This window comes from Phyllopteryx taeniolatus, chromosome 11, assembly GCF_024500385.1.
Source record: "Phyllopteryx taeniolatus isolate TA_2022b chromosome 11, UOR_Ptae_1.2, whole genome shotgun sequence".
In the NCBI taxonomy this organism is placed as follows: domain Eukaryota; kingdom Metazoa; phylum Chordata; class Actinopteri; order Syngnathiformes; family Syngnathidae; genus Phyllopteryx; species Phyllopteryx taeniolatus.
This window is the reverse complement of record NC_084512.1, coordinates 16,820,735-16,841,923: the sequence shown is the minus strand read 5'-3', so window position 1 is coordinate 16,841,923 and position 21,189 is coordinate 16,820,735. Positions and strand designations below refer to the sequence as shown.

Genomic DNA, 21,189 nt, shown 5'->3' with positions numbered 1-21,189 from the left:
GTTTCTTTAGTTCAATATCATTGTAAACCCATTATTACACTAGAAATGAATCAAGAATAAATGCTGCTTATTTGTCATGTCACATTTCTTCTCTATCTTGTTTCCCGCAGTGAGTGTCAAGACATCCACATTGCAAAGGCAAAAGAAATCCAGTCCACCTCAACACTGGAACAGTTCATGGCCAAACTCTGCCGCCACCATCAGAGAACGATTGTCGACGCTATAGGTTTCCTGCAGACGGATGTTGCAGCCTCTAAGACGCAGCAAACTAGTGACTCTGGAGTCCAGGGATCAACATGCTGCACTCCAAAATCTGATACAGTCACGCCTGAGAAGTCGTGTTTGGAGCTAGAGTTTCCTAGCGAATCCAGGCCAAAATTTCAGGTCTTGGATATGTCTTGTTCTATCCAAAGCAATAGGGTCACGAAAAGATTTCTAGAGAGTGTAGTTCCATTGACATCTGTTGTTGCCAGCCCCGTGTTGGATCTTCATACCCCTAGGTCAGTGAGCAACAAGGCTCCTATCCCCGTAGACACTGAGAACAACCGTCATGGTGATCATGCACCTCTTAAGATGAAAATCATGAAAAGCAGTAATGTTGCTGCTGGTAAAAAGTTATCTTGTGTGCTAACGACCTCGCTTACATCTGACTCCGACTCTTTGGAGGACAAACAAAGTAACTCAAATTCACTGAACAGAACAGACAGTCCTAGCGCTAGACTCAGCTCATCGCTAAACAGACAACATCAGATAAGTCAGGTTCATCATGCAATGCAGAGGGGAGCTGTGTGGCAAGCCAAGGGTGTACCAACTAAACAGTTTTCAGTTCCTGTGGCTTTTACCACAGAGTCACCACGAACTGCCAGGAAGACCATCCGGCCATCCACTCTTCAACACACTAGACCCGCCCCTTACAGGACGGTTGATCCTGATCTTGGCCACTGTGACATTGTTTACATTGACAAGCCAATTACAGAGTGTTATAAAGAGCAACGTAATTTGATTCCCCGTCGCAATGCTAGAAAAAGCACTAGAGGACATTTGTATTCAGATGAAATTTGGGAGTTAAAAACTGTCCGCACATTGGCAGGCAGGGGTAACTGTCTTAATCCGATGCCAGAATTGATTACACTCGTTACCCCCAAACAAATCCTTTCCAAGCCTGAAGGTGTACCCCCGGTAGATATGCCTTTTGCTGGCGCGTGTAGAGAGACTATAAGTGAGGGGATACCCTCAGAAAAGTCAGATGAGAGGATGGTACCAGAGACAGGAGAGATGGTCGAAGTGGCAGCCAATGAAGTACAAACGTTAGTTGTAGTAGAAACTAGTCAGACAGATCAGGTTCAGAGCAAGTTAGAGACCCCCTTACCCATCATGAACTCTGTAACAGAAAACACAGTAACAGATCACACAACAAATAACACGAATGACGAACCACTCCAGTTAGACCAGGATGAACCTTCTGATGTCAAGAAAGTGAGTGCAAGTGAGGAAAGTGTAGCACATGCTTCATTTGAAGTGGAAAAGGAGAACGAGCCTGCACCTGAAACTGAAAAGAATGAATCTACTGGTCAAGTAATGTCAGAAACAGCTGTAGAAAAATCTGAGAAAATCAGCACACAAAAAGCTGAATCTCAAATTTCATCAGATAAAATACAGAGCAGTGAGGTGGTGCCCCTCAATGCTAGCACACCATCATCCATAAATCATGCAGAGAACCAAGAGACTGAAAAGGATATGGGCGATGAGAGACCCCAGGAACCACAGCAAGGGATAGTCTCTGAAGAGACTGGAAAGTCCAAGAACTCTGGTTCAACGGAGGACCCAGTATTGAGTGAGCTAGAAGGTCCAACAGCTGTCGTTGAAAGTGTTGTGCCTGTAGCGACATTAGAAGAACAAGATGATACATACGATATTTCTTTGAAGACACTTGATACTCTCTTAAAGGAATTACCTCCTTGGCGTAGAAAAAAAGGCAGCGTTATCTCACTGCCAAAGAGGTTACAACAAGCAAAGACTATAATCGTGGGCTACGTTAATGGGAGACCTGTATCAGCCTCTGACAGAAGTCTGCGTCGTAGAGTAAATGCCAGTAGCACCTCACCAACGAAAAGCTCGGTGAAACAAAGTCAGAAAATACAGAACCAAGTTGAGTTTGACTCAACTGAAACCAAGAACTTGGTGAAAAATACCACTGAAACAGAGATTCCTGCAGAATCAATTGCGAATACATCTGATTGCCCACTAGTTTCATCTTCGGACATACCAGAAAGCCCAAAAGTTGAAGTCTCACCCAAATCTAAACCAATCCAGAAACACAAGCTTGGTCAGCAAGATGAACCAACTGAGAACAAACGACAGCTAAGATCAGCTGTCCAGAAAGGAGATGAAACCCTTCCATTAGTACCTTCAACTGTAGTCCCATCCATTTCACCTCCAAAACCTAGTACTACCCCTGCTCCTCCAGAACTGCCTCCTTTGTGTCTTCCTCCTTTAGCAGAGTCGTCTCAACCTGCAATCCCTGAACCACCTCAAATGAACTCTGTCCAAAAGGCACCGGTGGAGTTAAACATTGAACAAACTCAAACAATAGAAGAAACTCCAAGTTTGCCAGTCAGACAAAAGTTAAGATCTTCAAATGTGGGAGGAAAGGAAAGTAAAAATGAGAACCAGCAGCTTTGTGTAGAGTTAACCAGTCCAATGGAGGATAAGGCTTCTCCTAAGACTGAAACACCAGCACATGAAACAAGAGGAAAACGTGTTCTTAGACTGGAGCCTATGACACAGAAAGCAAATGCATTATTTTCAGATGAGAATTTTGGAAGTTCCCATCTTAACAGCGCTTGTGGAGTAGACAACCTCACAAGAATGCCATTGAGGAGTGAGAGTAGCAAGGCTGAACAGTGCCCTCAACCTGCCCCTCAATGCCCACCAGACAAGAAGCTTTCTTTGCGATCCCAAAGGTTGTCTTCACCCTCCACCAGTGCGCTCTCCGTATCCGGAAAGAACACTGAAGTGGCATTACTGCCCAGAACACCTCCTGAGAAAATAATGAAAACTCAAATGAAAGTCACTACATTACCTACTGCATTATCAGCCTCCCCTGTTATGGGACCAAGACACCAGCCACGCAAACAGACCAACAAGTTCTTAGAGGCACTGACTAGAGGGGAAAATCAACAGCTGCTTACCAACTTGAACCTCAAATATGATAAGATGCAGAAAGGCTGGCTGCAAATGGACAGAGACGGCCAGACAGCAGCTAAATATAAAAACAAAGCTGACAGACAAGCTGCCATATGGAAAAGTAAACGTAGGGCTCGCAAGCAAAAGTCTTTGGAGCACCAGAAGTGCTCACCGGTGCAAATGCTCTTCATGAAGGACTTTAATCTTTCCAGTATTTGTCGCTGGTTCCTGGAGTCAACCGAAACAAAATCTCTCATCATTGTTAAGAAAGTAAACACACGTCTTCCATCTGAAACTCAGCTGTGCTTCCACAGCTCGTCCAGTGGGTCAGGAGCATCTCAGGGTGTTTTTCCAAGCTTACAGGCAGAGCGCTTAAAGAAACATCTTAAAAAGTTTGCCATCACCTCTCCTGTGAAGAGCAACCCCAAAAGTCAGAAGCTGATAGCTAAAGCCCTGGAGCAGGAGATGACCTCAGTCAAGGGCAAAGAGAGGCGAGAACCTCCCAGTGCTGCTCACATGTTCAATCAGTCGGACGTCTGTGTTGATGCTCGGGGACACTGTGAACCCCAGAAAGCACCCGGGAAGGCTAAGAATCCGGCGAGTGCCAGGATTTTGAGGAAATACTCCAACATTAGAGAGAAGATGCAGGTTCAGCAAACCAATGTTCGACTAAAAAGCATCTCCAAAAGCTTAAAGGCCAACAGTTTGAAAAGATTTCCCACAGAATCTGTTTCTCAGTCAGCCTTCAAGCCTCCTGTGAAGGCACCAAAAATACCCCGACCTGTTCCTAAGCCCACAAAAGCGTCAAATATGGGAAGAAGGAAAACATTTGCAAGAAAGAGGGTGATGAAACATCGAGCTACCAAAGCTCAGAATGTCAGTCGGGTAACGAGGTGTTCGCAGCGACTGAGTTCTGTGGTCATCTTGTCAAAAAGCAAAGCGGACAAAAAAACATCGGAAGTTGAAAAGGATGGGGAAAAAGTCGCCAAGAGCAAAGTGAATGCTGGGAAATGTCAAACAAATGTCTCACCAGATAGGAGGGAAATCAAAGAGGCCCCTGAGGCCGCCCTGCAAAGTGTGGACGTGAAGCCTCTGAGCGTTCCTGACCAGGTGTTGACAAGATCCCAGAGCAAAATAGAAGCGGTGGCAAAGAGGCGCAAGCTAGCCAAGGAAAAAGCAGCTCTCAAGTCTGCCAGGAAGGTTGAGAACATGAGCAAAAAAGGTGCTGTGAAGAGAAATTGCTCCGCCATGTTGTCACGTACCAGATCTCAGGAGCTCCTGGCGACTCCTGCTAAGCGCACCAGAACGTCGAGGTGAAAATGACTTGTTTCTTCTTTTATCTGGAACATGTGAAAAATAAGACCTCACCAAAGACGGTATGCAAATGCCTTTGGTAAAGCTTTGACGGGACAAAATGCAAATGCAATGGTTTGCTGGGCGTCGGCTCGGCGCTTCAGGGACTGCACATGGACCACAGCGGCTTTTTTTTTTTTTTGGAGACTTCTGACATGACCGAACAAGACAAAAACCTCATTTCCTTTTTTGGGCTCTGTGGCAACCAGGTGACACTAAACCTCTTTCCATCCATTTTCTTTCCCCATCCAATAGCAACGTGCATCCTGCGGCCCGCGTTCTAATCACAGCCGATGGCCATGTGACTATCGTGACCAGGTGCCTTATTTATGAAGTTAAAGAATGTTTCCTCCTTGTTCATAGTTCGAAAACAAGTGTATGCAAATAATCTCGTGTTAACTTGGCTGACAGATGTATTTTTCTATGCCCACTTCCACAGCATTAACTTTATTGTAGTTGCATTAAGATTAAGTACTTTGTATTTGATTTGTTCTTGGACCTTGATTTATGTTGAGATCCATTCAAGTACACGACAAACAAGCCTGCCAGGAAATTGCTGAACCACCAGGGGTGTTTTTATTTCAGGAAGCCTGAGGAGCATTAAAAGGACATTCCAGGCTGGTGAATACATATTTAACACTTTAACACTGTAAATGAAGACCTTGTCCCCCCCCCCCCCTTTTTATTATTATTGTTATTTAAGTGCTGTGCGTCACCTCCTTAATGTAGCCCATCTGAAACAGTCCACCAAATATTCAAACTTGAATGTGTTTAATTCACTTGCTATTTAAATATTTTGGGTTTTGTATATTAGACAGAGAGAAGTGCTTTATTTGTGGTAATCTCAAGAATGAACGGGTTTATGTTAACATGGTTGTATTTTTGCTGGAGTTGACATAAAGATGGCTGAATTTGTTTGCTTGGTCTCTGGCTTTTTAATATTTTTATTTTACAAAAGGCCCTAAAACTTAAAAGTTTACATTTTGCTGATTAAGGAGTACTGGGGCCATACTGAGCAACATAAAAAAAAAAAAAGTCAAATTATGACACAAAGAGAATAAGATATGTTACAAGAATAAATTATTTTCTTCCAGAAAAGGTCATCTTACAAGAATTCACTTGTAATTTTACTGAATAAATGACTCAGTCGCTTTCTATAAGATGTCTTTCATGTAGTAGTATCACAGTTCAATATACTGATGGTGTTGTCACTTAATGAAGATGAAGACTTGTTCAAAATGAACTGTTCTCTCACTACTTGTGAACAGTTTGTAAAAAGATTGCAACTTTTTTTTTTCAATCAGTTTTGATTCTGATAACTTTTTCTTTAAAATAGTACAAGTACTGTCATAAATTTCTAGTAAAACAGCTTAAAAAAAGTGAATTCCTGTAAGATTGGCATTTTTCTTGGGAGGGAACACTTTTTCCTTAATTACAACTTTAATATTTTCTCATAAAATTGTGGCTGCATTATCAGATTTTGAGAAATAGAATAAGGGGAAAAAAAAGATACAATTCTATTTTTGAAAATGTGAATTTATCTAGCAATACCTATAAAATGCAGCTAGGTGACAGTGTCGCTCTGAAAACACCTCACTGTTCCCGCTCCATTGCAGTCTGTCAGCCGTCTTCAATGAGGGAGTAGTTTTATTTTTAGTTTTATTACGCAGTGGTTAACGACTCTTCATCTTTCTGTTCATATGACAAGAATGTGAAAATTCACAAAAAAACTAAACACAATTATTAACTGTTAATAAAGGTATTGATGACAAGAGTTGGATCCTGGACCAGATGATGTAAATTTTGACTGGGATTTATTATTATTTTTTTTTTTTAACAAACAATGGAGGTTTCATGTTGCAAAGAAAATTAGAAGAAATGTAAGGCCGTGGTTACACTTGAAGTGTGACCTGTATGAATTCTGCATGACAAATGTTCATCTGGTCTTTCATAGATGTGACTACTCTAGATGCTTAAAAACCTCATACACAGTGAACTATTTGCAGAGGAAAGGGACCAGGCTGGACCGTGACTCTCGAAAATCTGCATGTAATTGATGGCTACTAGAATCACACTGGGGAAAAAAAATATATATATATTTAATCCCCCAAAATCTGTGAATAGGTGGGGATAAACAGTCATGAGTGTTTTTGGGATTGGTTCTTCCCCAAAAAGGAAAATACAAAAATAAGAAACATTTGAAAAGCAAAATCTGCAAGTAGGTGAATCTGTGGGTGCTGCAAGAAAAAAAAAGGAGAAATTTTGAAAAGAAATTTCAAATAAAATCTGAAAATAGGTGAATCTGCGGGTGCCGCACTGCTAGTATGTGGGGGTCCACTGTATTATGTCTCGGGATCTGTGTTAATATTCCTTTAGCATCCATGTGCATATTTCATCAGTCGCTCCGGTTTTTACTGTTTTGTGAATTTTTACCTGAGGAAGGAAATGACAAATAAGATTTTCTCCAACAAAAATCAATGATTGAAGAGTTAAAGTCTGCATTAAAACTTGGAAGCTGTGAGGTCATTTGAGCCTATCAAAATTGTTTGTCATCAGAGAAGTGCTGCCCCCCAACTCCTTGTTCTAATGGTCCAAAAAGTTGATAATCTGATGGTGCCATTTCAGGTGTGTCAAGCCAAAGGAACTGACTTCGCAAACTCCTTTGCTAGTTAACGGCGGTCACTCGAAACGGGCTCTTGTTCTTTGCCTTTGATCCTGGACACCCACTTTGTGCTGTAGCCTATTGCAGATTCACCATACATATTTTGCAACTTTTTGAAAATGTTTAGTGGTGGTTCCCATTACAAAGCAAGAAATGTAATCACAGCTCTCATCCAACAATGACATCATTTCCAAAATGGCTGAAAGAGGATAGGCTTAAGCAAAACTTTTAAATAAACCTTCAAACAAGTATTTGAGCTACAAACTGTGAAAAATTCTGAAAAAAAAATCAATTATTAGTAGGTGAAATTAAATTGGGCTCATTACTTTTTGACTGCCCCTTGTAGTACTAATAAAAAGACAAAGGAGGAGTTAAAAGCACACACATAGAAGTTTAATGAATGAAAAGAGTGGAATTTTGGTAAACATTTTGTCGGTGGCACTACATACATTCAGCATCATTTTGGGACTTATTTCGCTTCAATCCCACCATCAAGTCGTGTGACAAAGAGAAGCAAAATCTTTTTACAACATCGTGTGGTTTACATGAACATAGTTATGTATATCATAGCTCATAGGATGGAGAGTTTTACTGATTGAGTTACAGTACATCTCAATATAGCACAAGCACCACTAAGATGGCTACCAGGAAGTTGTACTTGTACACCAAGGAGACGTGAACCAACGGAAGCCAAGAAAAATAAAAGTCACATTCCACGAAAGGTGTGCCTTTATGAGGCACACAGCCAATAAGGAGGACGGTGAGCGTCCGCACGGTTACATGATCACCAGAATCCGAATTCCAGAACAGTATGTGATCCATTCTAAACTAAAAGACAGCTAAAAGTTACCACTTCATGAATAAGCATATTTATTATCTGTACACATTTATACATTCAGCTATGTGCTCACTGCAATTGGCACCTCAATAAAACGTTACTTTTTTTTTTTTTAATACCAGCTAGAAAATGTCCTGACCTTTCATTGTGTCAGAGGGGTTGCACGGTTGTGTTATTTTCCTAACACAAATCATGCTTGACAGCAGCTTATTATGATGCATGTTGAACTTCAGCTTCATTTTTTTAATGTAATTTTTAAATTAATTTTTTATCTTTTTCTTCTTTTTGACATTTTTGAAAATAGGAAAAATGCAACGCACGCTTAAATGCATCGCCGTACAAAAAAATAAATAAAAAGAGGAGTGAAAACAAGCTGAGGCGCTCACGAACGGGACGTAATATTCACATGGAAGACAACATATACAATATTCAACGACAGAGTTCCAGAGCAGACCAGCAGTGGCTCTTATAAGTGTACAAGTGCATCGCAATACATTGGAATATGGTAGAAAATTCAATTTCAGTAGCTCAATTCAAAAAGTGAAATCAGCATATTTATTATCATTTCAATCATCATAGCTTACAGCAAACGGAAACTTAAAAGTCACCTTTAACCAGTACAAGAAAAATCTAAAACATTTTTAATATAGAAATTAGGTAAGAATTGGTCTTCTAAAAATATTGTTTTAAAAAAAAGGGTCTAAAAAAGTGTTTCATAAATTTGTTTGAGTTTCACTTTTTGATTTGGACTAAAAGCTTCCCACCATATTCTAACATTTTTTATAGATGCACGTGTGCGTGTGTGTGTGGTCCATTACTACTTGGCATTAAATGTTGGACAAATAATAATAAAAAAGCCAACGCCTTTTACCGCCAATCTTCCACTTAACATAGAAAAATACTATACCAAAAAAAAAAAAAAAAAAAAAAAGAAATACAAATATATATATATATTAGAATCTGTTAGGCATTTCTATATAAACGGCGAGTTTTTTTTTTTGGTTACATGTTGAAATAAAATAGAACAAACAAAAATGAGAAATTAAGCTGATACAACAGAAAACAATCAATTACAAGTTTTACGTTTTTTTTTTTCTTTTTAAATCTGTGATCTTTTGCTCCTCTTGTTTTTAATACTGTAGGCGTCAAGAGGAGTTGACGAAAGATGGCCCCCTGTTGGAGGGAGGGGGCAATACATGCTGCGGGACTTGTCAAGCCCGGAAACTCATGTACACTGTATACTTGAAGTCACCGCATCCGCACTTGATTATGTGCCACTCAAACTTCTTTTGATGTGTGTGTGTGTGTGTGGATGTTTGTGGTTGACTGACAAATAAACAAACAAACTCGGCTTGGCCAATTGTCCAGCTCTCTTCTTCTTTCATTCCCCCCACTGTCCTCACTCCTGTTTGGGGGTGGAAATCTCGGGAGCCTTTTGAGTTGACACTCTGTGATACTGTAGCTCACAAAGCACATGTCCTATTTTACAAGCGTCAGAGTCCTTAATATATAGATAGAGGTTTTATATATATATATATTCTTTAGAATCTCTCTTTTCCATCACGTTCTAGACGTCGCAGCCCACGCAGCCGCACTTGATGCTCTTCTCCACCTCCTCGCTAAAGGTGGTACCGTCGCTGCACTCGAACGTGTATTTCCGGCGCTTCATCCGCTGGCTGGCGCAGCAGGTGCCCGCCTCGCACGCGCCGCTGCACTCCACCCAGGACACGGTGCGTGTCGTCTGGCAGATGGCGTAGCCCCGCTGCACCTGGTAGAAGTCCCGCATGGGCTCGCCACGGCACGCCGATTCTGAACAGTAAAAAGAACACCATTAAAAAGTTAAAAAAAAAAAAAAAAAAAAAAAAAGGACATTTTTAGTCAACCAAATTAAGACTTTTTTTTCTTGAAAGATTATGACATTATTTCTTTCCAAACATATATATAAATGTTTATGGAAAATATATATTTTTTAAATTACGCTAATCTGAAAAATAAAAAAAATACTTTGGTCGGAATATTAAAACTTTTTCTCAGATGTTTATTGAAACATAGTTTTCCTAAAACATTTTAAGACATTTCTCATGAAATTACGATTATGAGTTAAAGGGAAAAACAAAAACTAATAAAAATACATATTGCATTGGGGAACATTTTTATTACTACTTTTTTTTCCAAGAAAAGTCACCTTTCATAATATTAAAATCTCAAAAATTACAGTTTTCTCATATGATTATGATTTATTTTCTCATAAGCTCAGGACTTCTTTTCAGATTTGTATTTCTTAAATTCAAAAATAAATTACAACTTTTACTGTCATATCACAACTTTTTTTTGTGAAATTGTAGCATAAAATTAGAACTTTCTTCCTGAAAAAATACAAGGCAGATACTTTATCCGTGTGAGATTTTGACTTTTTCCAACACATTTTGAAAGGAAAAAATTTATATTAGCAGAAGAACAATGAAATCTTACGAGAATATAGTCAGAGTCTTGTGGAAGAATAAATATACATGAAAAGAATACTTTATTTTTAAACATAAAATGATTCCTTTTCCCCCTCATAAACAAATATCCCCACTGCCCTAAAAATACAATTTTATTCAAGAATAAAGTTGGAATTTTGCTGGAAAAGTCAAGAGAACAAAGTAGAATTACGTGAATAAAGTTGCGGTATTAAAAGAAAAATTCATTATGAAATGAATGCATTAATATTACAAGCACAAACATGCATTAAAATGAGATCACGACAGGAAGATGCAAACAGTTGAAACCTTTGCAAAGGTAACTACAGTGGATATAAAAAGTCTACACACCCCTCTGGCATTTTTCTTTTCAAAGCCAAGTTGCGATACAACGAAAATATGAGAATACTTTTCCCCCACCATTAATGTGACCTATTTCCTGCTCTTGAAAATATTAATTTTTTTCCCAGTGAGTTGTGCATGTCATGTCACATTGATGGTGGAAAAAGTTTCGAATTATTATTATTATTATTATCACTAACACCTGGCATTTGAACAGGCGGGGGGGGGGAATAGACTTTCTAAACCCAACGCCACCAGTGATCAAAATAATCAAAGATTTCAGACCTGCGTCACAGAGCTCCCCAGTATAGCCACTTTCACAGTGACAGTAGGCGTCTCCCGTGTCCGAGATGTGGCAGCGGCCGTGTTCGCAGGACAGCCGGCGGCAGGGGTTGAACAGCTCTCCCTGTTGGTTGCACAGCGCACCGCGGTATCCTTCGCTACACTCGCAGCGGTACGATTGACTGTCCAGCGGTATGCACCGGCCGTGGACACATCTACAAACACACAACAACGTGTCTTGTAATGCGTGTCACAACCTCACAAATTGACAGTCATTGGGGAGGGGGGGTTGAATTTGACGAAAAATGAAGTGTTAAAGTTACCAAAGAAAAGTCGTAGTGGAAAGAGAATAAAGTCGTTATGGTATCAGCAGTCACAATAATGATGTCGGAATTCAATATTTGACAGTGACTTGAGATAAGAGTGTTTTGAGTTACGAGCATTGACCACCGAAAAAATGTATCTCGTAAGTAAGGGAACCAGTGTTCCCCCCCCCCCAAAAACAATGACTAAACAACAATTTCATGAGAATACTGTCAAAATATTTTTAGGGGAAAAAAGTCATCATTTCATGAGAAAACGAATTTTACAAGGAAAAGCTGATAATCTGATAAGAACGGCTAACATACTTGCTGCCTTGACAGGGGTTGCCGGCGGGCTGGTCACACTGCGGTCCGGCCCATCCCGGCCGGCAGTGGCACACGGGCCCCTGGAGGCCGTCGGGCTGGCAGATGCCGTGCACGCAGTAGATCTTCTTGCACGGCTCGCAGCCCGGCACCACGCCGGGCTTCATCTGGGTCTTGGTGAAGTCCTGGAGCTCGTTGTTGATGTACAGGTTCTGGATGCAGCCATGGAAACTGGAGCTATTCTGGACCTGCCACAGGCGGAAAGCGCCTGGGTGCACGCCCACGGGCATCCCTGGGGGAGGTCGCAAGGTGTTTAGAGGAGTGACGGTCGCCAAGTAGCAGCACAAACACACAGCTAACACAGGGAAGGTATGAGTGAAATGGAGGAAAGGCTTTTCAAGCATGTGTGTCGCACAGTGTGTAATTTGTAATTACATACACAGTGGTGCCTTGAGATACAAGTGACTCAGATGACAAGTTTTTCCAGATACGAACTGTCGTTCAGCCCATTTTTTTTGCTTTGACTTGCAAGCGCAGACTTGCGATACTGTTGAGTAGTATACTGTATAGTGGCAGTGAACACCACACACTTTAAAATAAGCAGCGGTTTGGCAAATAGTGAACCGTTCGACAAAAGAGGCGTTCCAAGCTGTTCAACGCCACTCCCAGTTCAAATTTACGTAAAACAAAGACAATTACAGAATTAGGTGTGCATTGAAAACAACGTTGCCTTAAGAATGGCCTCCTAGCTTAATGCTAACGCTACTTAGCATCTATTTTGCAGTGCTTTAACCCTTTAAGCAATGGACTGAACACAAATGGTGCTGCAAGAACATATAGACAGACAATAAAACAGAGTGATGTTAGTGCTGTACTGATGAGCAGAGAGGAGTTGACTCAGTGACCAGTATATCTGTCTGTCTGTCTTAGACTGCCCCCAGGTGGCCAATACAGCCACCCTAAAAGGAGAAACATTATTTATATTTCACAATGGTGTTATTTATTTTAATTAAAAACAAGTATTAATGGATTAAGCTGGTTTAAGACACGGGTGATCTGTGTTATGCGCGTGGTGACAGAACACATTATGCTTATAAGTCAAGGCACGTGTGTAAATGGATATTAGTAAGTACGCACCAAAAGACACAGCATCCTTGAAAGAGAGGGCAGCAGCTCATATGAAAAGGCTTCTGTTATGATTTTGAATGACATCAACACACAAAACACATTTGCAGCCACTTCTCATGACAATCTCTGTTTAGTGGTTACCTAGCAACAACTCATTTACATGGCACAATCTCAAAAGTGGCCAGAAGTCACACATAAATATTTGTTGTGCTGGTGAAATCTGTTGGTGCTCGACTTTTAAGGCAGTTGAGGGGTTCATAACAATTACGCTTGTAAAATACTGTACATGGACACATGTAAAGGACACAACATCACATTTAGAGGATGTTATGAGCAGAGTAATGGACATTTTGGTGAAAAAAAAAAATCAGAATTTTACAAGGAAATTCCTAATGTTAGAATTTGTATTTATTTATTTATTTATTTATTTGAAACAAGAAAAAGTCACAACATTACAAGAATAAGGACATAATTTTAAGATAATAAAATGGAAGTAAAACAAAAATAAAGGCAGAATTTTGAGATATTTTTTTTTACAAGTACTAATTATAAGAATAAATTACAAATATTTCAGAAAGTCAAAATTTTATAGATAATAAAATATGAGAAAAACTTGAGAGAATGAGAATTAAGTCATTACTATTATGAAAATAAATTTGAAATATTTCTAAATTTAAAAGACATTTTTAATATGGAGATCAAACTCAGAAGTTTACAATAAAAACAACAACAACTAAATTGACGTTTGATGTTTTAACATTTAATGTAATGTGAGGAGAATATGGTCATAATTTTACAAAAGCATGTTTAATAAATAAAGAAATCATTTTAAAAGAATAATTTGGAATGCCTAAGTACAGTTCAGTTGTATTTAACTTTAAAGATCAATGCATTTGCATTTAATTTTTAAGAACTGTTATACGGACATTTATTCATTTATTTTTATTGAACTATTTTGTGCAACAACTTTTAATTGAATCATTATTGAAGTACTGTACAGTTTCCTCCAACATCCCCAAAACATGCATTAATTGAAGACTTTGAATGTGAGTGCGAATGGTTGTTTGTTTCTATGTGCCCTGCGATTGGCTGGCGACCAGTTCAGGGTGTACCCCGCCTTTCGCCCGAAGATAGCTGGGATAGGCTCCAGAACGCCCGCGACCCTAGTGAGGATAAGCGGAACGGAAGATGAATGAATGAATGAATGAATGCACAGTTTCCCCCCCTATATTTAAGAGCAGTGTAGTGTTAGTGGTTTACAATAATATTAAATATATTATATCCGTCTCATTTTCAATGAACACTTCACTGCACTAGAGGATCCACGAAGGTGACTAGTGGTCTACTTTTTACAGTCATGAGTGGCTCAGTTGCGGAGGATGAGGAGGAGAGGGGCTTTTGGTTGTGGTGGCAGGGGGAGGGGGGGGGGGGGGGGTGATCGACAGTAGTAGTAGTGTAGTAGTTAAGAGTGCCTGAAGAGGAGGGAGGTGTGTTCTGGAGAGGGCCCCTACCCCCCACGTATAGTGGAGCCTCTCCGTTGAGGGGCCGCACCGCCCCGAAGCTGTCCATGGTGGTGGGGAGACCCCCGTCGATGGACAGGTTCACCATCTGGTCCAACGTGACGAGCTCCACCGTGTGGAACTGACCGTCGTTGATGGTCTCGGCGCTGGCGGCGGGAAGGAAACGTGACAATTGTCAGAACTGGAGCGACCGTCGACAATGTCGCAGCGATGCGGTATGAGCAGCTGACCTGTAGATGGCGTGGCCGGGCTGGCTGCCTGGGTCGTAGCTGACCTTTACGTGACCCTGGTACAGCTCCACCGCAATGTGATCATTGTCTCCGTTGTACAAGAGGATGCCGTTATCCTCTGCCGTGGATACCTGAAGACATAGCAGGCAGGAAGAGTCACACACTTTTACAAGAAAGGATCCTAATATAAGAAGTTGGAATTTTAGGAGAATAAAATTGCAATTTTGACAAATTTCAAATATTGGAATTTAATGAGAAAGGTTGAAATATCAGAGTCAATTTGAAATATTTTGAAAATAAAATCTCACTTTTATGAGAAAATGTCATAATACATTATCGAATGAATTGAAAAGTTGGAATTTTGAGAAAATAAAGTTATAATGCTTACAAAATACGATAAAGTCTTACTATAATGAGAAAAGTTACTGTGACTATACAAGAACAAAAACAAACAAAAACCCACACAGGCACGGGAGATCATGCAATCTCCACACAGGAGGGGACGGGGATTGAACCCTGCACCTCAGAACTGTGAGGCTGATGGTCTAACCAGTCGCCCACCGTGCCGCGAACAAAATCATAGTAGTAATAAAGTTGTTATATTAGCAGAGCTCAGTCAGAACGTCTGAATTTAATTTTAAAAATGTCATAATTATAAGAATAAATTTTGAAATTAAAATCATAATTTTATGAGAAAAAGTAATACAGTGGGAGAATGAAGTTCACATAATACAAGACGTCGGAATATAACAAAAAAGTCAATACTTTTTTATGAGATTATAGTTAAAATAGCCGGCACGTTGAGCGACTGGTTGGCACATTTGCCTCACAGTTCTGGGGACTGGGGTTCAAATCCCGGCCCCGCCTGTGTGGCGTTCGCATGTTCTCCCTGTGCCTGGGTGGGTTTTCTGGTTTCCTCCCACATCCCAAAAACATGCGTGATAGGTTGATTGAAGACTCTAAATTGCCCGTAGGTGTGAATGTGAGTGTGAATTTTACAAGTCAGAACTATGAAAATAAATTCTGAGTATTTTAAAAAATGTGAGTAATTTCTTGAAAAAAAGTTTTGATAAAATCAGATTATTTGTAATTTTAGAAGAAAAAGTTAATATTACGATCCAGCCATCCATTATCTTCATTAGTGTCAGCGGGTTAGTTAAGGGTTATCCGCAGACTAGCCAGCGTTTAACCAGTTAGCAGCCACCCACTAACTTGAACTCACCACTCTCTTTTGACAACGCCCACATCACTCACCAGGCCACGCCCCGCCTTTTAACACCACACACACTCAAATACGTAAGAAAGTATAGTGTGGAACATGGTAATGGCGACCCCAAGTGGACAACAATAATAACTGCACCTCTCATACACAAGGCTAAATCAGTTTTGATCAGATTACTTGATTAATTGATGGGGCAACTGGTAGATTAATTGATTCTAAAAATATTCGATAGCCGCAGTCATAGAATGTAATGTGAAAAAGTCAAAATGTTAAGAGAGTGAAGCCATAATGAGAGTAAAGTTTTAGGTGGAGCATGACGGCTTGTACCTGTAGGGTGATGTTGGCCTGCGGCCAGTTCTTGAGGTCGGAGAGCAGCAGGTAGGAGTCTCTGTCCACAAAGTTGACGCTGACCAGCTTCTCGCAGCGCGGCCCGCCAAACTCCGGAGGACACTGGCAGAGGGCGCGGCCGGCCCGCTCCACACAGGGGGCGCTGTTCTGACAGTCGGCCAGCTCGCACAGGGACAGCAGCGAAGGAGGAACCTCACACAATTGGCCTCTGCACACAGAAAAGAAAGAAGGAGCACATTTATGTACAGTAGCTATACTTACATCGCTATAATCCATCCATCCATTTTCTGTAACCGCTTATCCTCACTAGGGTCGCGGGCGTGCTGGAGCCCATCCCAGCGATCTTCGGGCGAGAGGCGGGGCACACCCTGAACTGGTCGCCAGCCAATCGCAGCATCGCTATAATGTGTAGTTATTTTGTTTAGATTTTATAGTTTTATTATGTTACTTCTGGTTAATATACTTTATGTATTACTCATTTATGTTAAACTGTTTCCCCCCATTTTGGTTTTCCTGCTTTTCCACAGGATTCTTTCCTGATCTAAAAGATTGCCCCTGGCACTGTCACTGTATTGGAAAACCCAAAAACTAGAGCTACATCCATAGATTGGAGATGCTTTTTAAAAACGAGTAACACCATTGTGTGCACTTTGATGCGATCCTCACCTGTAACCTTGTTGACACCGGCACGTGTACCCGTTCAGTTCGTCCACACACTGGGCTCCATTCTGACAGCGATGCTCTTGGCAGTCGTCGTAGTCCACACTGCAGTCGTCACCCACATAACCAGGAGCGCACACACACCTGACACACACAAATGCAACACTTGAGTCTAATTTCTGCAATGTGTTGTTGTTTTTTTTCTTCCTAATGATGTATTTAAAACTCTGACTTGGGCCCAGAGGAGGTGATGAGGCAGGTCGACCGATGTCGGCAGGGGCTTCGTCCTGGGGCGCACACGTCCTCCATTTCCTCACACATCTCCCCTGCACACACATAATTTGTAATATTGCAAACAGCAACATGAAGCTGCAGCGTGCTGGCCCGTGGGTCATTGTACCTGTGTAGTAGGGGGGACAAAAACAAGTGTAGTTGTTGACTCCGTCCACGCAGGTGGCACCGTTCTCACAGTCGTTGTCTTCGCAGTCGTCAATGTTGGTCTGGCAGACGGTGCCCTCGAACCCCAGCGGGCATGTGCAGCTGCAACACACGCGCACACGCAGACATCGCCATGTGTTGTGAGACTTCAGCTCAGACAGAACAAAACCAGATTTCTTCGATTTCCACGATTTCAACTGGGAATAATCAATCGAAATCTGTCCGTTGGAGATGATCTTCCTCACCTGTACTGTCCCTCCTCCTCCAACTCCTGATTCACTTGGCATCGCCCTCCGTTGGCACAAGGGTTGCTCACGCAGGCGTTCAGAGTCGTCTCGCAGTTCTTGCCCTGAGATGAGAATCCACGATGAAGAATATGTAGCATTTAACTTCATTTTGTTTTTGTTTTGTTCAAATCTGGTCACTATCAATCAATCACGGTCAGACCAGCAAGACGTCGACGTCTTCGCTGAGCGTGCTCAATGACCTAGACTGACCTTGAATCCCGGAGCGCAGTTGCACCTGTAGATATCCACCGGGTCGCTATGACAAATGCCTTGGTTCTGACACGGGCTGGACAGACATGGGTTACACTTGGCCAGCACTGCTGTATCCACCTCACCTAAGTGCATTGAAGAAGCATATGGTAAGCATAAACCTCTTGTACAAGAACTGCATAAAAATGGAACATGTCTATTTGGAGGAAATGCATTATTATTATTATTTTTTTTATACAGCCCTTGTGTTGGATCTTGCCGGTTTGTGCTGGTGCACCTAATGTTGTGAGTGTATGTTATTAGAGCCAAATATAGCACACCCGTGCATTCAAACTTCTTTGCCGGTGTGGTGAGCAGCAGTTTGCCCTCCAGGCCACGTGGACCAGCACAGCGGGCGATGCCGGGCTCTTTGTATCCAGTCTTGACCCAGTCAGACAGCCAGCGCAGGCGGCAGTCGCAGTACAGCGGGTTGGCACCGATTGCTCTGATAAAATACAAGTGAAAAGAATCTCTCAACATGATCAAATCTTACAATGACCAATACGGGAAGCGGCGATGCGGGTAATTATGCGATACAACCATGAACCGTGACCTTCACTTTTGAGCGGTGACCTCTCTCCTGCTAGTGTAGTGTTTCACATAGCTGACTTTTGTGCGGCTAGTGTGGTAATGAGCCCCACTCAAGTTTCCCATTAACTCGCCAAGTGATGGATGGATCCCAGAGTTGAAAAGTAAACAAAATATTTACTTGTGTGCTGTAATCGAGTACTTTTTATTTGTTCTTGATTTCTGTAACTGTACCCGTACTTAAGTAGCTTGCATTTAAAGCTGCATTTACATCAAATCTAGATTATAGACAAAAATATAGCTTTTAAAAACACCTGCAAACTGTTTCAGTGATTACGATACATTTTACTACTACACTTTTAAAATGATTGGCTTTCGACCTTGTGTGAGACATCGATTATATTTTGGATTTTATTGTATATGTCTATCTTGTACTTTAGTTTCTTTTTTTAATTTATTTATTTTTTTTAGTTTAAATGAATAAATGGACTTCCTCCCACATTCCCAAAACACTCGTGTTAGGCTCATTGAAGACTCTAAATTGTCTTTCAGTGTGAAATCTTGTTTGTTTCTACGTGCCCTGCAATCGGCTTCCGACAAATGCAAGGTGTACCCATGAATCTTTAAAAAATTGTACTTCACTACATTTTAACACTATTACTTAGAATAAAAATGGAACCGGAAACCATTGCAGTGATTTTTATTGCAGCACATTTGTTACATTTATAATATTAAATCTATTTTAAGTCTCCTCATTTCCACTTAACTTTTGACCCAGAGATTTCTTTTTTTTTTTTTTTTTTTTTTAAATCTGATTTAGATTTTACTGTACTTTGCTGTTCTTACAGTATGTCTTTTTAAAATTCATTTTTTTAAATTTGAGTTCAGGACATTTTAGACATGTTTGTATGTTTGTGTGTTATTTGTATCTAAAAATATACACGTTTCTTTATGCATATATACTTTTTTTTTTTTACTCAGCACTTTGGACAGTGGATGTTGTTTTTAAAAGTGCTGTACAACCAAAGTTGGCTTGGCTTATTGTATTCTGCGCTTGACTATGTGATGTTCTAGTTGAATGTTCGTTATTGGCCAGTGTGATGTTGTCCACGTGTTTAATTGATAATATTGCATTTGCATTCACTTTTCAAAAACATTTTCATTGCTTCATTAACAACACACCACCACCTTCCAAACCTATTAAAAATGAAAATAACTTTTACTCTGAGTTTATTTTAAATTGCTTTTTAATGTTTACTTCTTTTTAAAATGTCATAAAACTGTACTTCTACTAGAGTAGAATATTTGACTCTTTTTCCAACTTGTCCTGCTCTATTTGTGTAGTACCCTGCACAACCAGCTGGTGTCTCTCTACACCGTCAACCAAGACAAACTACTTCGGAGCAGTGGCGCATTTAGTCATTTGGGGGCCCAAGGCAAACCCAGTCATAAGGCCCTTCACATCCATTTACTGGAACGATTTTGAATATTAATGTTTGTCATCAACCAAATAGTTTGAATTTCTGAAATTTTGGAAATTCTCCTTTCTCTTGAGCTAGATAAAGACCCATAGATCCTTCTTGAGGATTATTCTCTAACAAATGAAGCATCACAACACTTTTACCTTAATTTATAAGAAAATTCATTAACATTTAATATAGTTTACTATTTTAACCGCTTTAATATCCCTATCCTCGTGATGAAAAGCGTTGCTCTTGTCACCCTCCATTTCACTGACAGCAGTACTACTGCTGCTAGCAAGACGGTGTGCTGTTGTCTGTTACGTACATTTGGTGTCTCTGTGAAAAAGGTCAAAACCATAAAACTGCTTTCCTCTTCTTCCGCCTTCTTTGCTTCCCTGCTACACTGGGATAATGCTACTTCACTATTTTCACCAATCAACTATTTTGTTTTCCTGAATCAAGTTTGTACATGCGCAGTAAGAAGATGGAACAGTCCATTGCATGAAAGGGGGACGGGGGCGTCGAAATGATCAGTTTTTTGTGTGTGTGTTTTTTAAGTGTGTGAATTAAGACTGATTGCCTTTCAGTTTTTACGAAACATTTGTAAGCCCCTGGAAATCTCAGGACCCCTGGCAACTGCCTACAGTATGTTTGCCAAATGGTAAGTCTGCCATGGCATCAGAGTCAACTCTGTGTGGAGTGTGTATGGTAGTGTGTAGCATGAGTACAAATGTGGAGGAACAAAAGAGATGGAGAGAGTATTTATCCTCCGTGCCGCACTGCCAATATGCGACCACGAGATGCTCTTAAGCGCCGGTGTCACGGCGGGATCAATGCGGGCTCTGTCCTCGCGCTCCTGAATCGATGCACTTCCATTACGGCGGCGCACAGGCTCATCTTTCAGGCCGCGCCAATAGCTGACACCTGACATCTGCAAACACGGACGCCACTTGACCGGGAGCAAAGATCAATGGCCCCTCCGTCTTGCCTCGACTACGTCTTCCTCCTCCCTTTGGCACCACTCTCACCCTGATAAGTCTATTGATCAGGATTCAGGAATGACGTGTGTGTGTTAAAAAAAAAAAAAAAAAAGTACAGACATAAATAAACACACAGATCTGTGCGGACCATCTGAGCGTGTGTATGTTTTGGAGATAGAGACGGGACAGTGGAGGGCTCTGTGTGGAGCTTTAACCACAGAGCGCTTAATTAGAGTAAGGGGAGGGAGGTCGAGCCCACCAAAGAGGACTACAGACCTGCCACTGTGTGCCACACTGCTGCCTGAAAGCATATGTATGTATGACTGCATGTGTGTGCAGATGATATTAGATAAGCTGGTGAATACAGCGTGTTTGTGTGTGCGTG

At 40.9% G+C, this 21,189-nt stretch overlaps 2 protein-coding genes across 7 annotated transcripts in view; one reads left to right on the top strand and one right to left on the bottom strand.

Moving 5' to 3' along the window:
• Positions 1 to 5,454, top strand: part of wu:fc17b08 (ligand-dependent corepressor) — a 31,169-nt gene extending 25,715 nt beyond the window's left edge. For all 3 annotated transcript variants that reach the window (XM_061791146.1, XM_061791147.1, XM_061791148.1), the window contains one exon: positions 111 to 5,454. In XM_061791146.1, coding sequence (XP_061647130.1) covers positions 111 to 4,503 — 4,393 coding nt within the window. In that variant the 3' untranslated portion in view covers positions 4,504 to 5,454. The remainder of the gene's footprint in view (positions 1 to 110) is intronic.
• A 2,118-nt stretch (positions 5,455 to 7,572) lies between these two features.
• The window catches only part of slit1a (slit homolog 1a (Drosophila)), a 119,818-nt gene continuing 106,201 nt past the window's right edge, over positions 7,573 to 21,189 (bottom strand). For 2 of the 4 annotated variants that reach the window (XM_061791150.1, XM_061791151.1), the window contains 12 exons: positions 18,115 to 18,278; positions 17,795 to 17,919; positions 17,543 to 17,646; positions 17,260 to 17,399; positions 17,092 to 17,185; positions 16,866 to 17,003; positions 16,179 to 16,407; positions 14,630 to 14,760; positions 14,352 to 14,545; positions 11,755 to 12,043; positions 11,129 to 11,340; positions 7,573 to 9,848 (listed from right to left, as the gene is read on the bottom strand). In XM_061791150.1, the coding sequence (XP_061647134.1) occupies positions 9,607 to 9,848; positions 11,129 to 11,340; positions 11,755 to 12,043; positions 14,352 to 14,545; positions 14,630 to 14,760; positions 16,179 to 16,407; positions 16,866 to 17,003; positions 17,092 to 17,185; positions 17,260 to 17,399; positions 17,543 to 17,646; positions 17,795 to 17,919; positions 18,115 to 18,278 (2,062 nt within the window). In that variant the 3' untranslated portion in view covers positions 7,573 to 9,606. The remainder of the gene's footprint in view (positions 9,849 to 11,128; positions 11,341 to 11,754; positions 12,044 to 14,351; positions 14,546 to 14,629; positions 14,761 to 16,178; positions 16,408 to 16,865; positions 17,004 to 17,091; positions 17,186 to 17,259; positions 17,400 to 17,542; positions 17,647 to 17,794; positions 17,920 to 18,114; positions 18,279 to 21,189) is intronic. The other 2 variants (XM_061791152.1, XM_061791153.1) reach the window with 1 other exon arrangement.